The sequence below is a fragment of the Oncorhynchus mykiss genome, chromosome 23 (assembly GCF_057628025.1).
Source record: "Oncorhynchus mykiss isolate SJ-2025 chromosome 23, ASM5762802v1, whole genome shotgun sequence".
Lineage (NCBI taxonomy): Eukaryota > Metazoa > Chordata > Actinopteri > Salmoniformes > Salmonidae > Oncorhynchus > Oncorhynchus mykiss.
Window position 1 is genome coordinate 62,274,514 of NC_143044.1, and position 21,174 is coordinate 62,295,687.

Consider the following 21,174-nt stretch of genomic DNA (forward strand, 5'->3'; position numbering starts at 1 on the left):
TCTGTCTCATTCTGTCTTCTTCTCCTTCTGTCTCCTTCTGATTCCTTCTGTCTTCGTCTCCTTTTGTCTTCGTCTCCTTTTGTCTCTGTCTCCTTCTGTCTTCTTATGTCTCTGTCTCCTTCTGTCTCCTTCTGTCTCCTTCTGTCTCCTCCTGTCTCCTTCTGTCTCCGTCTCCTTCTGTCTCCCTCCATCTCCTTCTGTCTCCCTCCATCTCCTTCTGTCTCCTTCTGTCTCCTTCTGTCTCCTTCTGTCTCCTCCTGTCTCCTTCTGTCTCCTTCTGTCTCCCTCTGTCTCCTTCTGTCTCCTTCTGTCTCCCTCTGTCTCCATCTGTCTCCTTCTCCTTCTGTCTCCTTCTGTCTCTGTCTCCTTCTGTCTCCATCTCCTTCTGTCTCCTTCTGCCTCCTTCCATCCCCTTCTGTCTCTGTCTCCTTCTGTCTCATTCTGGCTCCGTCTCCTTCTGGCTCCGTCTCCTTCTGTCTCCGTCTCCCTCTGACTCCTTCTGTCTCCTCCTGTCTCACTCTGACTCCTTCTGTCTCCTTCTGTCTCCTTCTGTCTCCTCCTGTCTCCTTCTGTCTCCTCCTGTCTCCTTCTGTCTCATTCTGTCTCCTCCTGTCTCCTTCTGTCTCCTCCAACCTCCTTCTCCCCTCTTAGGAGGAAAACATTATTAATATCTATATACATTTAAAACACACAAGTTGTTCCCTCTAAGCTGCGCGAGTGCACAGCTCCCCCGGGACTGCAGAGGAGTTTTCTCTGTTAGTTAACACTATCAACGTGTCCCTTTACTGTGGTAATTATGATCAAATCAACCCACTTTCAATGCAACGTACCAAAAACAAAACGAACTATACAAGACTTAGTATGCAAAACGAACAATGCAAGAGATAGGCAGAGCGCATCGCAGTAGGATTCTATTGCATTGACAGGCATGACTCAGGCCCCTTCTCTACACAGACCGGTGCACCGTAACCAATCAGAGATGCAGTAGGCCTTTATGCAAATAGACAATTGCCATATATGGATCTGTGCCATTTACTTTGAACTGGACTGTGTTTACAGCATGAGTGGTCGTGAGTAGATGAACTGGACTGTGTTTACAGCATGAGTGGTCGTGAGTAGATGAACTGGACTGTGTTTACAGCATGAGTGGTCGTGGGTAGATGTGCTTGTTTCGCAGTGAAAGCGAGAGCTGCATGTAGCCACGTGTGCACATTTGTTCATATCCTTTGCCAGTTAGTGAGTTATTAGCCCAGTTATAGATCATCGTTCATATCCTTTGCCAGTTAGTGAGTTATTAGCCCAGTTATAGATCATTTGTTCATATCCTTTGCTAGTTAGTGAATTATTAGCCCAGTTATAGATCATTTGTTCATATCCTTTGCTAGTTAGTGAGTTATTAGCCCAGTTATAGGTCATCTGTAGTCAGCAATAGGGGAGGGATTGCTTCATACAAGAGCACAAAACGTGTACATTTCTAGACATCTTTGAAAAAGCCAGTCAGGTAAAGAGCTTTATTTTGTCTTAAAGGGGCAGTGTTGTATTTTGAGACAAGCTTGAATAAGCTACGTAACCAATTGGCAGAGGGAAGCATCATTTGTCTGATTCTCTGTAATAACGGTATGGGATTATTAATTAACTTTATTTTGTAAATTGCATCAAACACCACCACAAAAATGTTCAGTCACCTCCATGTCTGAAGGACAAGTGGATCAACTAGTGGATGTCAATCCCTACATGTTGTTTTCTTCAATAGTCTGATGGAATGTAGATCTGCATTGGACACCACACATTGGCTGCTACTGTAGGCTGAACGATAGAACAGCTCATTTCCATGTTAAAATATTATGGGATGCATTTTCTCCATTGTTTTTAATGTTAAGCCACTCTGGTAGACCTCTCTGGTAGACATCTTTGGTAGACCTCTCTGGTAGACCTCTCTGGTAGGCCTCTCTGGTAGACCTCTCTGGTAGGCCTCTCTGGTAGGCCTCTCTGGTAGGCCTCTCTGGTAGGCCTCTCTGGTAGACCTCTCTGGTAGGCCTCTCTGGTAGGCCACTGTGGTAGGCCACTATGGTAGACCTCTCTGGTAGACCTCTCTGGTAGACCTCTCTGGTAGGCCTCTCTGGTAGACCTCTCTGGTAGACCTCTCTGGTAGACCTCTCTGGTAGGCCACTGTGGTAGGCCTCTCTGGTAGGCCACTGTGGTAGGCCACTATGGTAGGCCTCTCTGGTAGGCCTCTCTGGTAGGCCACTGTGGTAGGCCTCTCTGGTAGGCCACTGTGGTAGGCCACTATGGTAGGCCTCTCTGGTAGGCCTCTCTGGTAGGCCACTGTGGTAGGCCACTGTGGTAGGCCACTATGGTAGGCCACTGTGGTAGGCCACTATGGTAGGCCTCTCTGGTAGGCCACTGTGGTAGGCCACTGTGGTAGGCCACTATGGTAGGCCACTATGGTAGGCCTCTCTGGTAGGCCTCTCTGGTAGGCCTCTCTGGTAAGCCACTGTGGTAGGCCACTATGGTAGGCCTCTCTGGTAGGCCTCTCTGGTAGGCCCACATTATGATGAAATAGCCACAGTGACGTGATTGGCCAGTGAGGCTGTACCTGCTTTAAATGTGCTATATTAACCGCGTTCACAGTAGACGCACGACGGAAGTTACACAGAACATTCAACAAGGTTCAAGTCGTTCGCTCAACAGACCTGAAATCTGCTCGCTGACCGATTTAAAAAAAACATTAGAAATCTAGAAATGTACCTTTTTCTGTTGTTGTAGTCGTTGTAATATTTGTTTCATGTTCCAGTTTGTTCCCTCTTCTCCTCAGGTGTTGACGAAGTCTGCCCACTGCACCCTGGGCTCCAGCCTGGACAAGGAGAAGGACCAGTTCAACAACCACAAAGACTACAACCAGGAGAAGCCCTCCGCGTTAAAGCAGAGGTTTGTAGATTACAGTTAGGACCAGGGGGGTTTTCCCTGCAGGGACTCTATACCACCGCAATAGTTCAACAACCACAAAGACTACAACCAGGAGATACCCTCCGTGTTAAAGCAGAGGTTTGTAGATTACAGTTAGGACCAGGGAAAACTCTGGTTCCTAGTTATAGTCCATCACCTGCCTGCCTCTGTCCTTGGTCTCTCTGTCATATGTCAACCATTCTGTACCGAAGCTGTACAAGAGGAGTCTGTATTAGAGTCGAATGCAGGGCCTCAATACCACCACTATAGTTCAACATGTCTCAGCTATATTAACCCCATATAGTCGGCATTTGAGTCGAATGCAGGGACTCTATACCACCTCTATAGTTCAACAACATGTCTCAGCTATATTAACCCCATATATATATATATATATATACATACAGTGTTGAATTAACCCCATATAGTCGGCATTAGAGTCGAATGCAGGGACTCTATACCACCTCTATAGTTCAACAACATGTCTCAGCTATATTAACCCCATATAGTCGGCATTAGAGTTGAATGCAGGGACTCTATACCACCTCTATAGTTCAACAACATGTCTCAGCTATATTAACACCATATAGTCGGCATTAGAGTTGAATGCAGGGACTCTATACCACCTCTATAGTTCAACAACATGTCTCAGCTATATTAACCCCATATAGTCGGCATTAGAGTTGAATGCAGGGACTCTATACCACCTCTATAGTTCAACAACATGTCTCAGCTATATTAACCCCATATAGTCGGCATTAGAGTCGAATGCAGGGACTCTATACCTCCTCTATAGTTCAACAACATGTCTCAGCTATATTAACCCCATATAGTCGGCATTAGAGTTGAATGCAGGGACTCTATACCACCTCTATAGTTCAACAACATGTCTCAGCTATATTAACACCAACATCAATTCCAGTAAATTCAGGAAGCACATTTTATTTCCCATTACATTTATCTTCCAATGCTTTCAATTAGGATTAAAACAAAATTGGTTTACTTTCTGGAATTTAAATTGAATTGACCCCAACCCTGGCTGTGTTCTGCTGTCTCTCTCTCTCTCTCTCTCTCTCTCTCTCGCTGTCTCTCTCTCGCTGTCTCTCTCTCTCTCTCTCTCTCTCTCTATCTCTCTCTCTCTCTCTGTCTCTCTCTCTCTCTCTCTCTCTCTCTCTCTCTCTCTCTCTCTCTCTCTCTCTCTCTCTCTCTCTCTCTCTCTCTCTCTGTCTCTCTCTGTCTCTGTCACTCTCTCTCTCGCTCTCTCTGTCTCTCTCTGTCTCTCTCTCTCTGTCTCTCTCTGTCTCTCTCTCTCTTTCACTCTCTCTCGCTCTCTGTCTCTGTCTCTCTCTATCTCTCTGTCTCTCACTCTGTCTCTGTCTATGTCTCTCTCTATCTCTCTGTCTCTCTCTGTCTCTGTCTATCTCTGTCTATCTCTCTGTCTATCTCTGTCTCTCTCTCTCTTTCACTCTCTCTCGCTCTCTGTCTCTGTCTCTCTCTATCTCTCTGTCTCTCACTCTGTCTCTGTCTATGTCTCTCTCTATCTCTCTGTCTCTCTCTGTCTCTGTCTCTCTCTGTCTATCTCTCTCTCTGTCTATCTCTCTGTCTATCTCTCTGTCTCTCTCTCTGTCTCTCTCTCTGCCTCTCTCTCTGTCTGTCTCTGTCTCTCTCTCTCTCTCTCTCTCTCTGTCTCTCTCTCTCTCTCTCTGTCTCTCTCTTTCTCTCTCTCTGTCTCTTTCTCTCTCTCTCTCTCTGTCTCTCTCTCTGTCTGTCTCTCTGTCTGTCTCTCTCTCTGTCTCTCTCTCTGTCTCTCTCTCTCTGTATATCTCTCTGTCTCTCTCTCTGTGTCTCTCTGTGTGTCAGGTTCAGGTTATTTTCAGAGTTGTAGTTATGTCTCTCTCTCCCTGTGTGTGTTTAGATTCATGTTGAAGAGGACCAAGCCAGAGTTTACCAGCAGTAACTCTTCGGCCCGTCTATCAGAGGAGGTGTTAGCTGACAGGGATGACCTTGACTTCTTCATGCAGACCTCCACTGTAAGAACATGTTGGATTGTCTCTGTTTGACGCTAGATACAGTATTTACACATCACCTGAATGATATCTTCCCGTGCTGTAACACAGACCGTTGATCGATAGCCATGTTTTGGTGCATTGTGTGTAAGAGTCAGTCAAAAGTAGCATGTCGTTACAATGTATTGGCCTCTTCCAATGTACTCCACATTTAATTCCTGAAAAACAGGTGTCCTCATCCTCTCCAGTCCAACTACTACTTGTTGTATATTTGTGTTTGTATTAACCTTATATAACCCTTTATATATAACCCTTTATAACCTTATATAACCTTTATAACCCTTTATAACCTCATATAACCCTATGTAACCTCAATATAACCCTATATAATCGCATATAACCATATGTAACCTCTTTATAACCCCATGTAACCTTTTATAACCCAATATAACCCTTTATAACCTTATATAACCCTTTATAACTCAATATAACCTCATATAACCCTATGTAACCTCTTTATTACCATATGTAACCCTTTATAACCTAATATAACCCTTTATAACCTAATATAACCATATATGACCCTTTAGTACCCTTTATACCCCTATGTAACACGGCATAACCTAATATAACCCTTTATAACCTAATATAACCATATATGACCCTTAGGACCCTTTATAACCCTATGTAACACGGCATAACCTAATATAACTATTTTTAACCGAATATAACCCTATATAACCCTATATAATCTAATTTAACCCCACATAACCCTTTATAACCCTATACAACCCTTTATAACCTAAGATAACTCTAAATAACCCTATATAACCCTTTATAACCCTATATAGCCCTTTATAACCTTATATAACCCTTCATAACCCTATACAACCCTTTATAACCTAAGACAACTCTAAATAACCCTTTATAACCCTTTATAACCCTATATAGCCCTTTATAACCCTTTATAACCCTATGTAACCTTATATAACCCTTTATAACCCTATATAACCTTATATAACCCTTCATAACCCTATATAACCTTATATATATTTATTTTATTTATTTTATTTCACCTTTATTTAACCAGGTAGGCAAGTTGAGAACAAGTTCTCATTTACAATTGCGACCTGGCCAAGATAACCCTTTATAACCCTATATAACCTTATATAACCCTATATAGCTTTATATAACCCTATATAACCCTTTATAACCCCATGTAACCTTATATAACCTTATATAACCCTTTATAACCCTTTATAACCTAATATAACCCTATATGTCCATGGTCTCTCCCCAGTACTACTACTCAGTGAGGATCTTCCCAGGTCAGGAGCCCAGCAGTGTGTGGGTTGGCTGGGTGACCTCTGACTTCCACCAGTACGACATGGCCTTCGACCTCCAAAAGGTCCGCACCGTCACCGTAACCCTGGGAGACGAGAAGGGCAAAGTTCACGAGAGGTCAGATATCTGGGGGTTCCTGGGGTCAAGCTGAGGACACACACACGGTCCTGTGGTCAGACTCAATCAGAACTGATACTCAAATATCCTGCTAGTCATACTCATTACTCATTACTCATAATATGCTTCTTATGTGGTTGAAATATTTTGAATTTCACATATCAAATGTTTCTTCTTTTATGGTTGTGGTTGTACTGTAAAACGATGATTGTGAAGTGTCTCTGTCTCTGTCTATAGTATCAAGCGTAGTAACTACTGTCTCTGTCTCTGTCTATAGCCTCAAGCTTAGTAACTGCTGTCTCTGTATCTGTCTATAGCATCCAGCGTAGTAACTACTGTCTCTGTCTATAGCATCAAGCTTAGTAACTGCTGTCTCTGTCTCTGTCTATAGTATCAAGCGTAGTAACTACTGTCTCTGTCTCTGTCTATAGCATCCAGCGTAGTAACTACTGTCTCTGTCTCTGTCTATAGCCTCAAGCTTAGTAACTGCTGTCTCTGTCTCTGTCTATAGTATCAAGCGTAGTAACTACTGTCTCTGTCTCTGTCTATAGCATCAAGCGTAGTAACTACTGTCTCTGTCTCTGTCTATAGCATCAAGCGTAGTAACTACTGTCTCTGTCTATAGCATCAAGCGTAGTAACTACTGTCTCTGTCTCTGTCTATAGCATCAAGCGTAGTAACTACTGTCTCTGTCTATAGCATCAAGTGTAGTAACTACTGTCTCTGTCTATAGCATCAAGCGTAGTAACTGCTGTCTATGTCTCTGTCTATAGCATCAAGCGTAGTAACTACTGTCTCTGTCTCTGTCTATAGCATCCAGCGTAGTAACTACTGTCTATGTCTCTGTCTATAGCATCAAGCGTAGTAACTGCTGTCTCTGTCTCTGTCTATAGCATCAAGCGTAGTAACTTCTGTCTCTGTCTATAGTATCAAGCGTAGTAACTACAGTCTCTGTCTCTGTCTATAGCATCAAGTGTAGTAACTACTGTCTCTGTCTATAGCATCAAGCGTAGTAACTACAGTCTCTGTCTCTGTCTATAGCATCAAGCGTAGTAACTACTGTCTCTGTCTCTGTCTATAGCATCAAGCGTAGTAACTACTGTCTCTGTCTATAGCATCAAGTGTAGTAACTGCTGTCTCTGTCTCTGTCTATAGCATCAAGCATAGTAACTACTGTCTCTGTATCTGTCTATAGTATCAAGCGTAGTAACTACTGTCTCTGTCTCTGTCTATAGCATCAAGCGTAGTAACTACTGTCTCTGTCTATAGCATCAAGTGTAGTAACTGCTGTCTCTGTCTCTGTCTATAGCATCAAGCATAGTAACTACTGTCTCTGTATCTGTCTATAGTATCAAGCGTAGTAACTACTGTCTCTGTCTATAGCATCAAGCGTAGTAACTGCTGTCTCTGTCTCTGTCTATAGCATCAAGTGTAGTAACTACTGTCTCTGTCTCTGTCTATAGCATCAAGCGTAGTAACTACTGTCTCTGTCTATAGCATCAAGCGTAGTAACTGCTGTCTCTGTCTCTGTCTATAGCATCAAGTGTAGTAACTACTGTCTCTGTCTCTGTCTATAGCATCAAGCGTAGTAACTGCTGTCTCTGTCTATAGTATCAAGTGTAGTAACTACTGTCTCTGTCTCTGTCTATAGCATCCAGCGTAGTAACTGCTGTCTCTGTCTCTGTCTATAGCATCAAGCGTAGTAACTACTGTCTCTGTCTCTGTCTATAGCATCAAGCGTAGTAACTACTGTCTCTATCTCTGTCTATAGCATCAAGCGTAGTAACTACTGTCTCTGTCTCTGTCTATAGCATCAAGCGTAGTAACTGCTGTCTCTGTCTCTGTCTATAGCATCAAGTGTAGTAACTACTGTCTCTGTCTATAGCATCAAGTGTAGTAACTACTGTCTCTGTCTATAGCATCAAGTGTAGTAACTACTGTCTCTGTCTATAGCATCAAGCGTAGTAACTGCTGTCTCTGTCTCTGTCTATAGCATCAAGTGTAGTAACTACTGTCTCTGTCTCTGTCTATAGCATCAAGCGTAGTAACTGCTGTCTCTGTCTATAGTATCAAGTGTAGTAACTACTGTCTCTGTCTCTGTCTATAGCATCCAGCGTAGTAACTGCTGTCTCTGTCTCTGTCTATAGCATCAAGCGTAGTAACTACTGTCTCTGTCTCTGTCTATAGCATCAAGCGTAGTAACTACTGTCTCTATCTCTGTCTATAGCATCAAGCGTAGTAACTACTGTCTCTGTCTCTGTCTATAGCATCAAGCGTAGTAACTGCTGTCTCTGTCTCTGTCTATAGCATCAAGCGTAGTAACTACTGTCTCTGTCTATAGCATCAAGTGTAGTAACTACTGTCTCTGTATCTGTCTATAGCATCAAGTGTAGTAACTACAGTCTCTGTCTCTGTCTATAGCATCAAGCGTAGTAACTACTGTCTCTGTCTCTGTCTATAGCATCAAGCGTAGTAACTACTGTCTCTGTCTCTGTCTATAGTATCAAGCGTAATAACTACTGTCTCTGTCTCTGTCTATAGCATCAAGCGTAGTAACTACTGTCTCTGTATCTGTCTATAGTATCAAGCGTAGTAACTACTGTCTCTGTCTCTGTCTATAGCATCAAGCGTAGTAACTACTGTCTCTGTCTATAGCATCAAGCGTAGTAACTACTGTCTCTGTCTCTGTCTATAGCATCAAGCATAGTAACTACAGTCTCTGTCTCTGTCTATAGCATCAAGCGTAGTAACTGCTGTCTCTGTCTATAGCATCAAGCGTAGTAACTACTGTCTCTGTCTCTGTCTATAGCATCAAGCGTAGTAACTACTGTCTCTGTCTATAGCATCAAGCGTAGTAACTACTGTCTCTGTCTCTGTCTATAGTATCAAGCGTAGTAACTACTGTCTCTGTCTCTATCTATAGCATCAAGCTTAGTAACTGCTGTCTCTGTCTCTGTCTATAGCATCAAGCGTAGTAACTACTGTCTCTGTCTCTGTCTATAGTATCAAGCGTAGTAACTACTGTCTCTGTCTCTGTCTATAGCATCAAGCTTAGTAACTGCTGTCTCTGTCTCTGTCTATAGCATCAAGCGTAGTAACTACTGTCTCTGTCTCTGTCTATAGTATCAAGCGTAGTAACTACTGTCTCTGTCTCTGTCTATAGCATCAAGCTTAGTAACTGCTGTCTCTGTCTCTGTCTATAGCATCAAGCGTAGTAACTACTGTCTCTGTCTCTGTCTATAGCATCAAGCTTAGTAACTGCTGTCTCTGTCTCTGTCTATAGCATCAAGCGTAGTAACTACTGTCTCTGTCTATAGCATCAAGCGTAGTAACTACTGTCTCTGTCTCTGTCTATAGCATCAAGCGTAGTAACTACTGTCTCTGTCTCTGTCTATAGCATCAAGCGTAGTAACTACTGTCTCTGTCTATAGCATCAAGTGTAGTAACTACTGTCTCTGTCTCTGTCTATAGCATCAAGCGTAGTAACTACTGTCTCTGTCTCTGTCTATAGCATCAAGTGTAGTAACTACTGTCTCTGTCTCTGTCTATAGCATCAAGCGTAGTAACTACTGTCTCTATCTCTGTCTATAGCATCAAGTGTAGTAACTACTGTCTCTGTCTCTGTCTATAGCATCAAGTGTAGTGACTACTGTCTCTGTCTCTGTCTATAGCATCAAGCGTAGTAACTACTGTCTCTGTCTCTGTCTATAACATAAAGTGTAGTAACTGCTGTCTCTGTCTCTGTCTATAGCATCAAGCATAGTAACTACTGTCTCTGTCTCTGTCTATAGCATCAAGTGTAGTAACTACTGTCTCTGTCTATAGCATCAAGTGTAGTAACTGCTGTCTCTGTCTCTGTCTATAGCATCAAGTGTAGTAACTACTGTCTCTGTCTCTGTCTATAGCATCAAGTGTAGTAACTACTGTCTCTGTCTATAGCATCAAGTGTAGTAACTGCTGTCTCTGTCTCTGTCTATAGCATCAAGCGTAGTAACTACTGTCTCTGTCTATAGCATCAAGCGTAGTAACTACTGTCTCTGTCTCTGTCTATAGCATCAAGCGTAGTAACTACTGTCTCTGTCTCTGTCTATAGCATCAAGTGTAGTAACTGCTGTCTCTGTCTCGGTCTGTAGCATCAAGCGTAGTAACTACTGTCTCTGCCTCTGTCTATAGCATCAAGCGTAGTAACTACTGTCTCTGTCTCTGTCTATAGCATCAAGCTTAGTAACTGCTGTCTCTGTCTCTGTCTATAGCATCAAGCGTAGTAACTGCTGTCTCTGTCTCTGTCTATAGCATCAAGTGTAGTAACTGCTGTCTCTATCTCTGTTTATAGCATCAAGTGCAGTAACTACTGTCTCTGTCTCTGTCTATAGCATCAAGTGTAGTAACTACTGTCTCTGTCTCTGTCTATAGCATCAAGCGTAGTAACTACTGTCTCTGTCTCTGTCTATAGCATCAAGCGTAGTAACTACTGTCTCTGTCTCTGTCTATAGCATCAAGCTTAGTAACTGCTGTCTCTGTCTCTGTCTATAGCATCAAGCGTAGTAACTGCTGTCTCTGTCTCTGTCTATAGCATCAAGCTTAGTAACTGCTGTCTCTGTCTCTGTCTATAGCATCAAGTGTAGTAACTACTGTCTCTGTCTCTGTCTATAGCATCAAGTGTAGTAACTACTGTCTCTGTCTATAGCATCAAGCGTAGTAACTACTGTCTCTGTCTATAGCATCAAGCGTAGTAACTACTGTCTCTGTCTCTGTCTATAGCATCAAGTGTAGTAACTACTGTCTCTGTCTATAGCATCAAGCGTAGTAACTACTGTCTCTGTCTCTGTCTATAGCATCAAGCGTAGTAACTACTGTCTCTGTCTATAGCATCAAGCGTAGTAACTACTGTCTCTATCTCTGTCTATAGCATCAAGTGTAGTAACTACTGTCTCTGTCTCTGTCTATAGCATCAAGCGTAGTAACTACTGTCTCTGTCTCTGTCTATAGCATCAAGTGTAGTAACTACTGTCTCTGTCTCTGTCTATAGCATCAAGCGTAGTAACTACTGTCTCTGTCTATAGCATCAAGTGTAGTAACTACTGTCTCTGTCTATAGCATCAAGCATAGTAACTACTGTCTCTGTCTATAGCATCAAGCGTAGTAACTACTGTCTCTGTCTATAGCATCAAGTGTAGTAACTACTGTCTCTGTCTCTGTCTATAGCATCAAGTGTAGTAACTACTGTCTCTGTCTATAGCATCAAGTGTAGTAACTACTCTCTCTGTCTATAGCATCAAGCGTAGTAACTACTGTCTCTGTCTATAGCATCAAGTGTAGTAACTACTGTCTCTATCTCTGTCTATAGCATCAAGTGTAGTAACTACTGTCTCTGTCTCTGTCTATAGCATCAAGCGTAGTAACTGCTGTCTCTGTCTCTGTCTATAGCATCAAGCGTAGTAACTACTGTCTCTGTCTATAGCATCAAGTGTAGTAACTACTGTCTCTGTCTATAGCATCAAGTGTAGTAACTACTGTCTCTGTCTCTGTCTATAGCATCAAGTGTAGTATCTACTGTCTCTGTCTACAGCATCAAGCGTAGTAACTACTGTCTCTGTCTATAGCATCAAGTGTAGTATCTACTGTCTCTGTCTATAGCATCAAGTGTAGTATCTACTGTCTCTGTCTACAGCATCAAGCGTAGTAACTACAGTCTCTGTCTCTGTCTATAGCATCAAGCGTAGTAACTACTGTCTCTGTCTCTGTCTATAGTATCAAGCGTAGTAACTACTGTCTCTGTCTCTGTCTATAGCATCAAGCTTAGTAACTGCTGTCTCTGTCTCTGTCTATAGCATCAAGCGTAGTAACTACTGTCTCTGTCTCTGTCTATAGTATCAAGCGTAGTAACTACTGTCTCTGTCTCTGTCTATAGCATCAAGCTTAGTAACTGCTGTCTCTGTCTCTGTCTATAGCATCAAGCGTAGTAACTACTGTCTCTGTCTCTGTCTATAGCATCAAGCTTAGTAACTGCTGTCTCTGTCTCTGTCTATAGCATCAAGCGTAGTAACTACTGTCTCTGTCTATAGCATCAAGCGTAGTAACTACTGTCTCTGTCTCTGTCTATAGCATCAAGCGTAGTAACTACTGTCTCTGTCTCTGTCTATAGCATCAAGCGTAGTAACTACTGTCTCTGTCTATAGCATCAAGTGTAGTAACTACTGTCTCTGTCTCTGTCTATAGCATCAAGTGTAGTAACTACTGTCTCTGTCTATAGCATCAAGCGTAGTAACTACTGTCTCTATCTCTGTCTATAGCATCAAGTGTAGTAACTACTGTCTCTGTCTCTGTCTATAGCATCAAGTGTAGTGACTACTGTCTCTGTCTCTGTCTATAGCATCAAGCGTAGTAACTACTGTCTCTGTCTCTGTCTATAACATAAAGTGTAGTAACTTCTGTCTCTGTCTCTGTCTATAGCATCAAGCATAGTAACTACTGTCTCTGTCTCTGTCTATAGCATCAAGTGTAGTAACTACTGTCTCTGTCTATAGCATCAAGTGTAGTAACTGCTGTCTCTGTCTCTGTCTATAGCATCAAGCGTAGTAACTACTGTCTCTGTCTCTGTCTATAGCATCAAGTGTAGTAACTACTGTCTCTGTCTATAGCATCAAGTGTAGTAACTGCTGTCTCTGTCTCTGTCTATAGCATCAAGCGTAGTAACTACTGTCTCTGTCTATAGCATCAAGCGTAGTAACTACTGTCTCTGTCTCTGTCTATAGCATCAAGCGTAGTAACTACTGTCTCTGTCTCTGTCTATAGCATCAAGTGTAGTAACTGCTGTCTCTGTCTCGGTCTGTAGCATCAAGCGTAGTAACTACTGTCTCTGTCTCTGTCTATAGCATCAAGCGTAGTAACTACTGTCTCTGTCTCTGTCTATAGCATCAAGCTTAGTAACTGCTGTCTCTGTCTCTGTCTATAGCATCAAGCGTAGTAACTGCTGTCTCTGTCTCTGTCTATAGCATCAAGTGTAGTAACTGCTGTCTCTATCTCTGTTTATAGCATCAAGTGCAGTAACTACTGTCTCTGTCTCTGTCTATAGCATCAAGTGTAGTAACTACTGTCTCTGTCTCTGTCTATAGCATCAAGCGTAGTAACTACTGTCTCTGTCTCTGTCTATAGCATCAAGCGTAGTAACTACTGTCTCTGTCTCTGTCTATAGCATCAAGCTTAGTAACTGCTGTCTCTGTCTCTGTCTATAGCATCAAGCGTAGTAACTGCTGTCTCTGTCTCTGTCTATAGCATCAAGCTTAGTAACTGCTGTCTCTGTCTCTGTCTATAGCATCAAGTGTAGTAACTACTGTCTCTGTCTCTGTCTATAGCATCAAGTGTAGTAACTACTGTCTCTGTCTATAGCATCAAGCGTAGTAACTACTGTCTCTGTCTATAGCATCAAGCGTAGTAACTACTGTCTCTGTCTCTGTCTATAGCATCAAGTGTAGTAACTACTGTCTCTGTCTATAGCATCAAGCGTAGTAACTACTGTCTCTGTCTCTGTCTATAGCATCAAGCGTAGTAACTACTGTCTCTGTCTATAGCATCAAGCGTAGTAACTACTGTCTCTATCTCTGTCTATAGCATCAAGTGTAGTAACTACTGTCTCTGTCTCTGTCTATAGCATCAAGCGTAGTAACTACTGTCTCTGTCTCTGTCTATAGCATCAAGTGTAGTAACTACTGTCTCTGTCTCTGTCTATAGCATCAAGCGTAGTAACTACTGTCTCTGTCTATAGCATCAAGTGTAGTAACTACTGTCTCTGTCTATAGCATCAAGCATAGTAACTACTGTCTCTGTCTATAGCATCAAGCGTAGTAACTACTGTCTCTGTCTATAGCATCAAGTGTAGTAACTACTGTCTCTGTCTCTGTCTATAGCATCAAGTGTAGTAACTACTGTCTCTGTCTATAGCATCAAGTGTAGTAACTACTGTCTCTGTCTATAGCATCAAGCGTAGTAACTACTGTCTCTGTCTATAGCATCAAGTGTAGTAACTACTGTCTCTATCTCTGTCTATAGCATCAAGTGTAGTAACTACTGTCTCTGTCTCTGTCTATAGCATCAAGCGTAGTAACTGCTGTCTCTGTCTCTGTCTATAGCATCAAGCGTAGTAACTACTGTCTCTGTCTATAGCATCAAGTGTAGTAACTACTGTCTCTGTCTATAGCATCAAGTGTAGTAACTACTGTCTCTGTCTCTGTCTATAGCATCAAGTGTAGTATCTACTGTCTCTGTCTACAGCATCAAGCGTAGTAACTACTGTCTCTGTCTATAGCATCAAGTGTAGTATCTACTGTCTCTGTCTATAGCATCAAGCGTAGTAACTACTGTCTCTGTCTATAGCATCAAGTGTAGTATCTACTGTCTCTGTCTACAGCATCAAGCGTAGTAACTACAGTCTCTGTCTCTGTCTATAGCATCAAGCGTAGTAACTACTGTCTCTGTCTCTGTCTATAGCATCAAGCGTAGTAACTACTGTCTCTGTCTATAGCATCAAGTGTAGTAACTACTGTCTCTGTCTCTGTCTATAGCATCAAGCGTAGTAACTACTGTCTCTGTCTATAGCATCAAGTGTAGTAACTACTGTCTCTGTCTCTGTCTATAGCATCAAGCGTAGTAACTACTGTCTCTGTCTATAGCATCAAGCGTAGTAACTGCTGTCTCTGTCTCTGTCTATAGCATCAAGCGTAGTAACTACAGTCTCTGTCTATAGTATCAAGCGTAGTAACTGCTGTCTCTGTCTATAGCATCAAGCGTAGTAACTACTGTCTCTGTCTCTGTCTATAGCATCAAGCATAGTAACTACAGTCTCTGTCTCTGTCTATAGCGTCAAGCGTAGTAACTGCTGTCTCTGTCTATAGCATCAAGCGTAGTAACTACTGTCTCTGTCTCTGTCTATAGCATCAAGCGTAGTAACTACTGTCTCTGTCTATAGCATCAAGCGTAGTAACTACTGTCTCTGTCTATAGCATCAAGCGTAGTAACTACTGTCTCTGTCTATAGCATCAAGCGTAGTAACTACTGTCTCTGTCTATAGCATCAAGCGTAGTAACTACTGTCTCTGTCTCTGTCTATAGCATCAAGTGTAGTAACTACTGTCTCTGTCTATAGCATCAAGTGTAGTAACTGCTGTCTCTGTCTCTGTCTATAGCATCAAGCGTAGTAACTACTGTCTCTGTCTATAGCATCAAGCGTAGTAACTACTGTCTCTGTCTCTGTCTATAGCATCAAGCATAGTAACTACTGTCTCTGTCTCTGTCTATAGCATCAAGTGTAGTAACTGCTGTCTCTGTCTCGGTCTGTAGCATCAAGCGTAGTAACTACTGTCTCTGTCTCTGTATATAGCATCAAGCGTAGTAACTACTGTCTCTGTCTCTGTCTATAGCATCAAGCTTAGTAACTGCTGTCTCTGTCTCTGTCTATAGCATCAAGCGTAGTAACTGCTGTCTCTGTCTCTGTCTATAGCATCAAGTGTAGTAACTGCTGTCTCTATCTCTGTTTATAGCATCAAGTGCAGTAACTACTGTCTCTGTCTCTGTCTATAGCATCAAGTGTAGTAACTACTGTCTCTGTCTCTGTCTATAGCATCAAGCGTAGTAACTACTGTCTCTGTCTCTGTCTATAGCATCAAGTGTAGTAACTGCTGTCTCTGTCTCTGTCTATAGCATCAAGCTTAGTAACTGCTGTCTCTGTCTCTGTCTATAGCATCAAGCGTAGTAACTGCTGTCTCTGTCTCTGTCTATAGCATCAAGCTTAGTAACTGCTGTCTCTGTCTCTGTCTATAGCATCAAGCGTAGTAACTACTGTCTCTGTCTCTGTCTATAGCATCAAGCTTAGTAACTGCTGTCTCTGTCTCTGTCTATAGCATCAAGCGTAGTAACTGCTGTCTCTGTCTCTGTCTATAGCATCAAGCTTAGTAACTGCTGTCTCTGTCTCTGTCTATAGCATCAAGTGTAGTAACTACTGTCTCTGTCTCTGTCTATAGCATCAAGTGTAGTAACTACTGTCTCTGTCTATAGCATCAAGCGTAGTAACTACTGTCTCTGTCTATAGCATCAAGCGTAGTAACTACTGTCTCTGTCTCTGTCTATAGCATCAAGTGTAGTAACTACTGTCTCTGTCTATAGCATCAAGCGTAGTAACTACTGTCTCTGTCTCTGTCTATAGCATCAAGCGTAGTAACTACTGTCTCTGTCTATAGCATCAAGCGTAGTAACTACTGTCTCTATCTCTGTCTATAGCATCAAGTGTAGTAACTACTGTCTCTGTCTCTGTCTATAGCATCAAGCGTAGTAACTACTGTCTCTGTCTCTGTCTATAGCATCAAGTGTAGTAACTACTGTCTCTGTCTCTGTCTATAGCATCAAGCGTAGTAACTACTGTCTCTGTCTATAGCATCAAGTGTAGTAACTACTGTCTCTGTCTATAGCATCAAGCATAGTAACTACTGTCTCTGTCTATAGCATCAAGCGTAGTAACTACTGTCTCTGTCTATAGCATCAAGTGTAGTAACTACTGTCTCTGTCTCTGTCTATAGCATCAAGTGTAGTAACTACTGTCTCTGTCTATAGCATCAAGTGTAGTAACTGCTGTCTCTGTCTCGGTCTGTAGCATCAAGCGTAGTAACTACTGTCTCTGTCTCTGTCTATAGCATCAAGCGTAGTAACTACTGTCTCTGTCTCTGTCTATAGCATCAAGCTTAGTAACTGCTGTCTCTGTCTCTGTCTATAGCATCAAGCGTAGTAACTGCTGTCTCTGTCTCTGTCTATAGCATCAAGTGTAGTAACTGCTGTCTCTATCTCTGTTTATAGCATCAAGTGCAGTAACTACTGTCTCTGTCTCTGTCTATAGCATCAAGTGTAGTAACTACTGTCTCTGTCTCTGTCTATAGCATCAAGCGTAGTAACTACTGTCTCTGTCTCTGTCTATAGCATCAAGCGTAGTAACTACTGTCTCTGTCTCTGTCTATAGCATCAAGCTTAGTAACTGCTGTCTCTGTCTCTGTCTATAGCATCAAGCGTAGTAACTGCTGTCTCTGTCTCTGTCTATAGCATCAAGCTTAGTAACTGCTGTCTCTGTCTCTGTCTATAGCATCAAGTGTAGTAACTACTGTCTCTGTCTCTGTCTATAGCATCAAGTGTAGTAACTACTGTCTCTGTCTATAGCATCAAGCGTAGTAACTACTGTCTCTGTCTATAGCATCAAGCGTAGTAACTACTGTCTCTGTCTCTGTCTATAGCATCAAGTGTAGTAACTACTGTCTCTGTCTATAGCATCAAGCGTAGTAACTACTGTCTCTGTCTCTGTCTATAGCATCAAGCGTAGTAACTACTGTCTCTGTCTATAGCATCAAGCGTAGTAACTACTGTCTCTATCTCTGTCTATAGCATCAAGTGTAGTAACTACTGTCTCTGTCTCTGTCTATAGCATCAAGCGTAGTAACTACTGTCTCTGTCTCTGTCTATAGCATCAAGTGTAGTAACTACTGTCTCTGTCTCTGTCTATAGCATCAAGCGTGGTAACTACTGTCTCTGTCTATAGCATCAAGTGTAGTAACTACTGTCTCTGTCTATAGCATCAAGCATAGTAACTACTGTCTCTGTCTATAGCATCAAGCGTAGTAACTACTGTCTCTGTCTATAGCATCAAGTGTAGTAACTACTGTCTCTGTCTCTGTCTATAGCATCAAGTGTAGTAACTACTGTCTCTGTCTATAGCATCAAGTGTAGTAACTACTGTCTCTGTCTATAGCATCAAGCGTAGTAACTACTGTCTCTGTCTATAGCATCAAGTGTAGTAACTACTGTCTCTATCTCTGTCTATAGCATCAAGTGTAGTAACTACTGTCTCTGTCTCTGTCTATAGCATCAAGCGTAGTAACTGCTGTCTCTGTCTCTGTCTATAGCATCAAGCGTAGTAACTACTGTCTCTGTCTCTGTCTATAGCATCAAGCGTAGTAACTACTGTCTCTGTCTATAGCATCCAGCGTAGTAACTACTGTCTCTGTCTCTGTCTATAGCATCAAGTGTAGTAACTACTGTCTCTGTCTCTGTCTATAGCATCAAGCGTAGTAACTACTGTCTCTGTCTATAGCATCAAGTGTAGTAACTGCTGTCTCTGTCTCTGTCTATAGCATCCAGCGTAGTAACTACTGTCTCTGTCTCTGTCTATAGCATCAAGCGTAGTAACTACTGTCTTTGTCTCTGTCTATAGTATCAAGTGTAGTAACTGCTGTCTCTGTCTATAGCATCCAGCGTAGTAACTACTGTCTCTGTCTATAGCATCAAGTGTAGTAACTACTGTCTCTGTCTATAGCATCAAGCGTAGTAACTACTGTCTTTGTCTCTGTCTATAGTATCAAGTGTAGTAACTGCTGTCTCTGTCTTTAGCATCCAGCGTAGTAACTACTGTCTCTGTCTATAGCATCAAGTGTAGTAACTACTGTCTCTGTCTATAGCATCCAGCGTAGTAACTACTGTCTCTGTCTATAGCATCAAGTGTAGTAACTACTGTCTCTGTCTATAGCATCAAGCGTAGTAACTACTGTCTCTGTCTATAGCATCAAGCGTAGTAACTACTGTCTCTGTCTATAGCATCAAGCGTAGTAACTACTGTCTCTGTCTCTGTCTATAGCATCCAGCGTAGTAACTGCTGTCTCTGTCTCTGTCTATAGCATCAAGTGTAGTAACTACTGTCTCTGTCTATAGCATCAAGCGTAGTAACTACTGTCTCTGTCTCTGTCTATAGCATCAAGCGTAGTAACTACTGTCTCTGTCTCTATCTATAGTATCAAGCGTAGTAACTGCTGTCTCTGTCTCTGTCTATAGCATCCAGCGTAGTAACTACTGTCTCTGTCTATAGCATCAAGTGTAGTAACTACTGTCTCTGTCTATAGCATCCAGCGTAGTAACTACTGTCTCTGTCTCTGTCTATAGCATCAAGCGTAGTAACTGCTGTCTCTGTCTATAGCATCAAGTGTAGTAACTACTGTCTCTGTCTATAGCATCCAGCGTAGTAACTACTGTCTCTGTCTATAGCATCAAGTGTATTAACTACTGTCTCTGTCTATAGCATCAAGCGTAGTAACTACTGTCTCTGTCTCTGTCTATAGCATCCAGCGTAGTAACTGCTGTCTCTGTCTCTGTCTATAGCATCAAGTGTAGTAACTACTGTCTCTGTCTCTGTCTATAGCATCAAGTGTAGTAACTACTGTCTCTGTCTATAGCATCAAGCGTAGTAACTACTGTCTCTGTCTCTGTCTATAGCATCAAGCGTAGTAACTGCTGTCTCTGTCTATAGCATCAAGCGTAGTAACTACTGTCTCTGTCTCTGTCTATAGCATCAAGCGTAGTAACTACTGTCTCTGTCTCTGTCTATAGCATCAAGCGTAGTAACTGCTGTCTCTGTCTATAGCATCAAGCGTAGTAACTACTGTCTCTGTCTCTGTCTATAGCATCAAGTGTAGTAACTACTGTCTCTGTCTATAGCATCAAGCGTAGTAACTACTGTCTCTGTCTCTGTCTATAGCATCAAGCGTAGTAACTGCTGTCTCTGTCTATAGCATCAAGCGTAGTAACTGCTGTCTCTGTCTATAGCATCAAGCGTAGTAACTACTGTCTCTGTCTATAGCATCAAGTGTAGTAACTACTGTCTCTGTCTATAGCATCCAGCGTAGTAACTACTGTCTCTGTCTCTGTCTATAGCATCAAGCGTAGTAACTGCTGTCTCTGTCTATAGCATCAAGTGTAGTAACTACTGTCTCTGTCTATAGCATCCAGCGTAGTAACTACTGTCTCTGTCTATAGCATCAAGTGTATTAACTACTGTCTCTGTCTATAGCATCAAGCGTAGTAACTACTGTCTCTGTCTCTGTCTATAGCATCCAGCGTAGTAACTGCTGTCTCTGTCTCTGTCTATAGCATCAAGTGTAGTAACTACTGTCTCTGTCTCTGTCTATAGCATCAAGTGTAGTAACTACTGTCTCTGTCTATAGCATCAAGCGTAGTAACTACTGTCTCTGTCTCTGTCTATAGCATCAAGCGTAGTAACTGCTGTCTCTGTCTATAGCATCAAGCGTAGTAACTACTGTCTCTGTCTCTGTCTATAGCATCAAGCGTAGTAACTACTGTCTCTGTCTCTGTCTATAGCATCAAGCGTAGTAACTGCTGTCTCTGTCTATAGCATCAAGCGTAGTAACTACTGTCTCTGTCTCTGTCTATAGCATCAAGTGTAGTAACTACTGTCTCTGTCTATAGCATCAAGCGTAGTAACTACTGTCTCTGTCTCTGTCTATAGCATCAAGCGTAGTAACTGCTGTCTCTGTCTATAGCATCAAGCGTAGTAACTGCTGTCTCTGTCTATAGCATCAAGCGTAGTAACTACTGTCTCTGTCTCTGTCTATAGCATCAAGTGTAGTAACTGCTGTCTCTGTCTATAGCATCAAGCGTAGTAACTACTGTCTCTGTCTCTGTCTATAGCATCAAGCGTAGTAACTGCTGTCTCTGTCTATAGCATCAAGCGTAGTAACTACTGTCTCTGTCTCTGTCTATAGCATCAAGTGTAGTAACTACTGTCTCTGTCTATAGCATCAAGCGTAGTAACTACTGTCTCTGTCTCTGTCTATAGCATCAAGCGTAGTAACTACTGTCTCTGTCTCTGTCTATAGCATCAAGCGTAGTAACTGCTGTCTCTGTCTATAGCATCAAGCGTAGTAACTGCTGTCTCTGTCTAT

At 42.1% G+C, this 21,174-nt stretch overlaps 1 protein-coding gene across 9 annotated transcripts in view; it reads left to right on the forward strand.

The window, feature by feature from the left end:
• ryr2a (ryanodine receptor 2a (cardiac)) overlaps window positions 1-21,174 on the forward strand; it is a 368,722-nt gene that overhangs the window by 117,917 nt on the left and 229,631 nt on the right. For all 9 annotated transcript variants that reach the window (XR_016491186.1, XR_016491187.1, XM_090217869.1 and 6 more), the window contains 3 exons: window positions 2,816-2,928; window positions 4,862-4,976; window positions 6,253-6,413. Coding sequence is in view for 7 of the 9 variants with exons in the window: in XM_090217869.1 (XP_090073995.1) it covers window positions 2,816-2,928; window positions 4,862-4,976; window positions 6,253-6,413 (389 nt within the window). In the remaining 2 variants the exon portion in view is untranslated. The remainder of the gene's footprint in view (window positions 1-2,815; window positions 2,929-4,861; window positions 4,977-6,252; window positions 6,414-21,174) is intronic.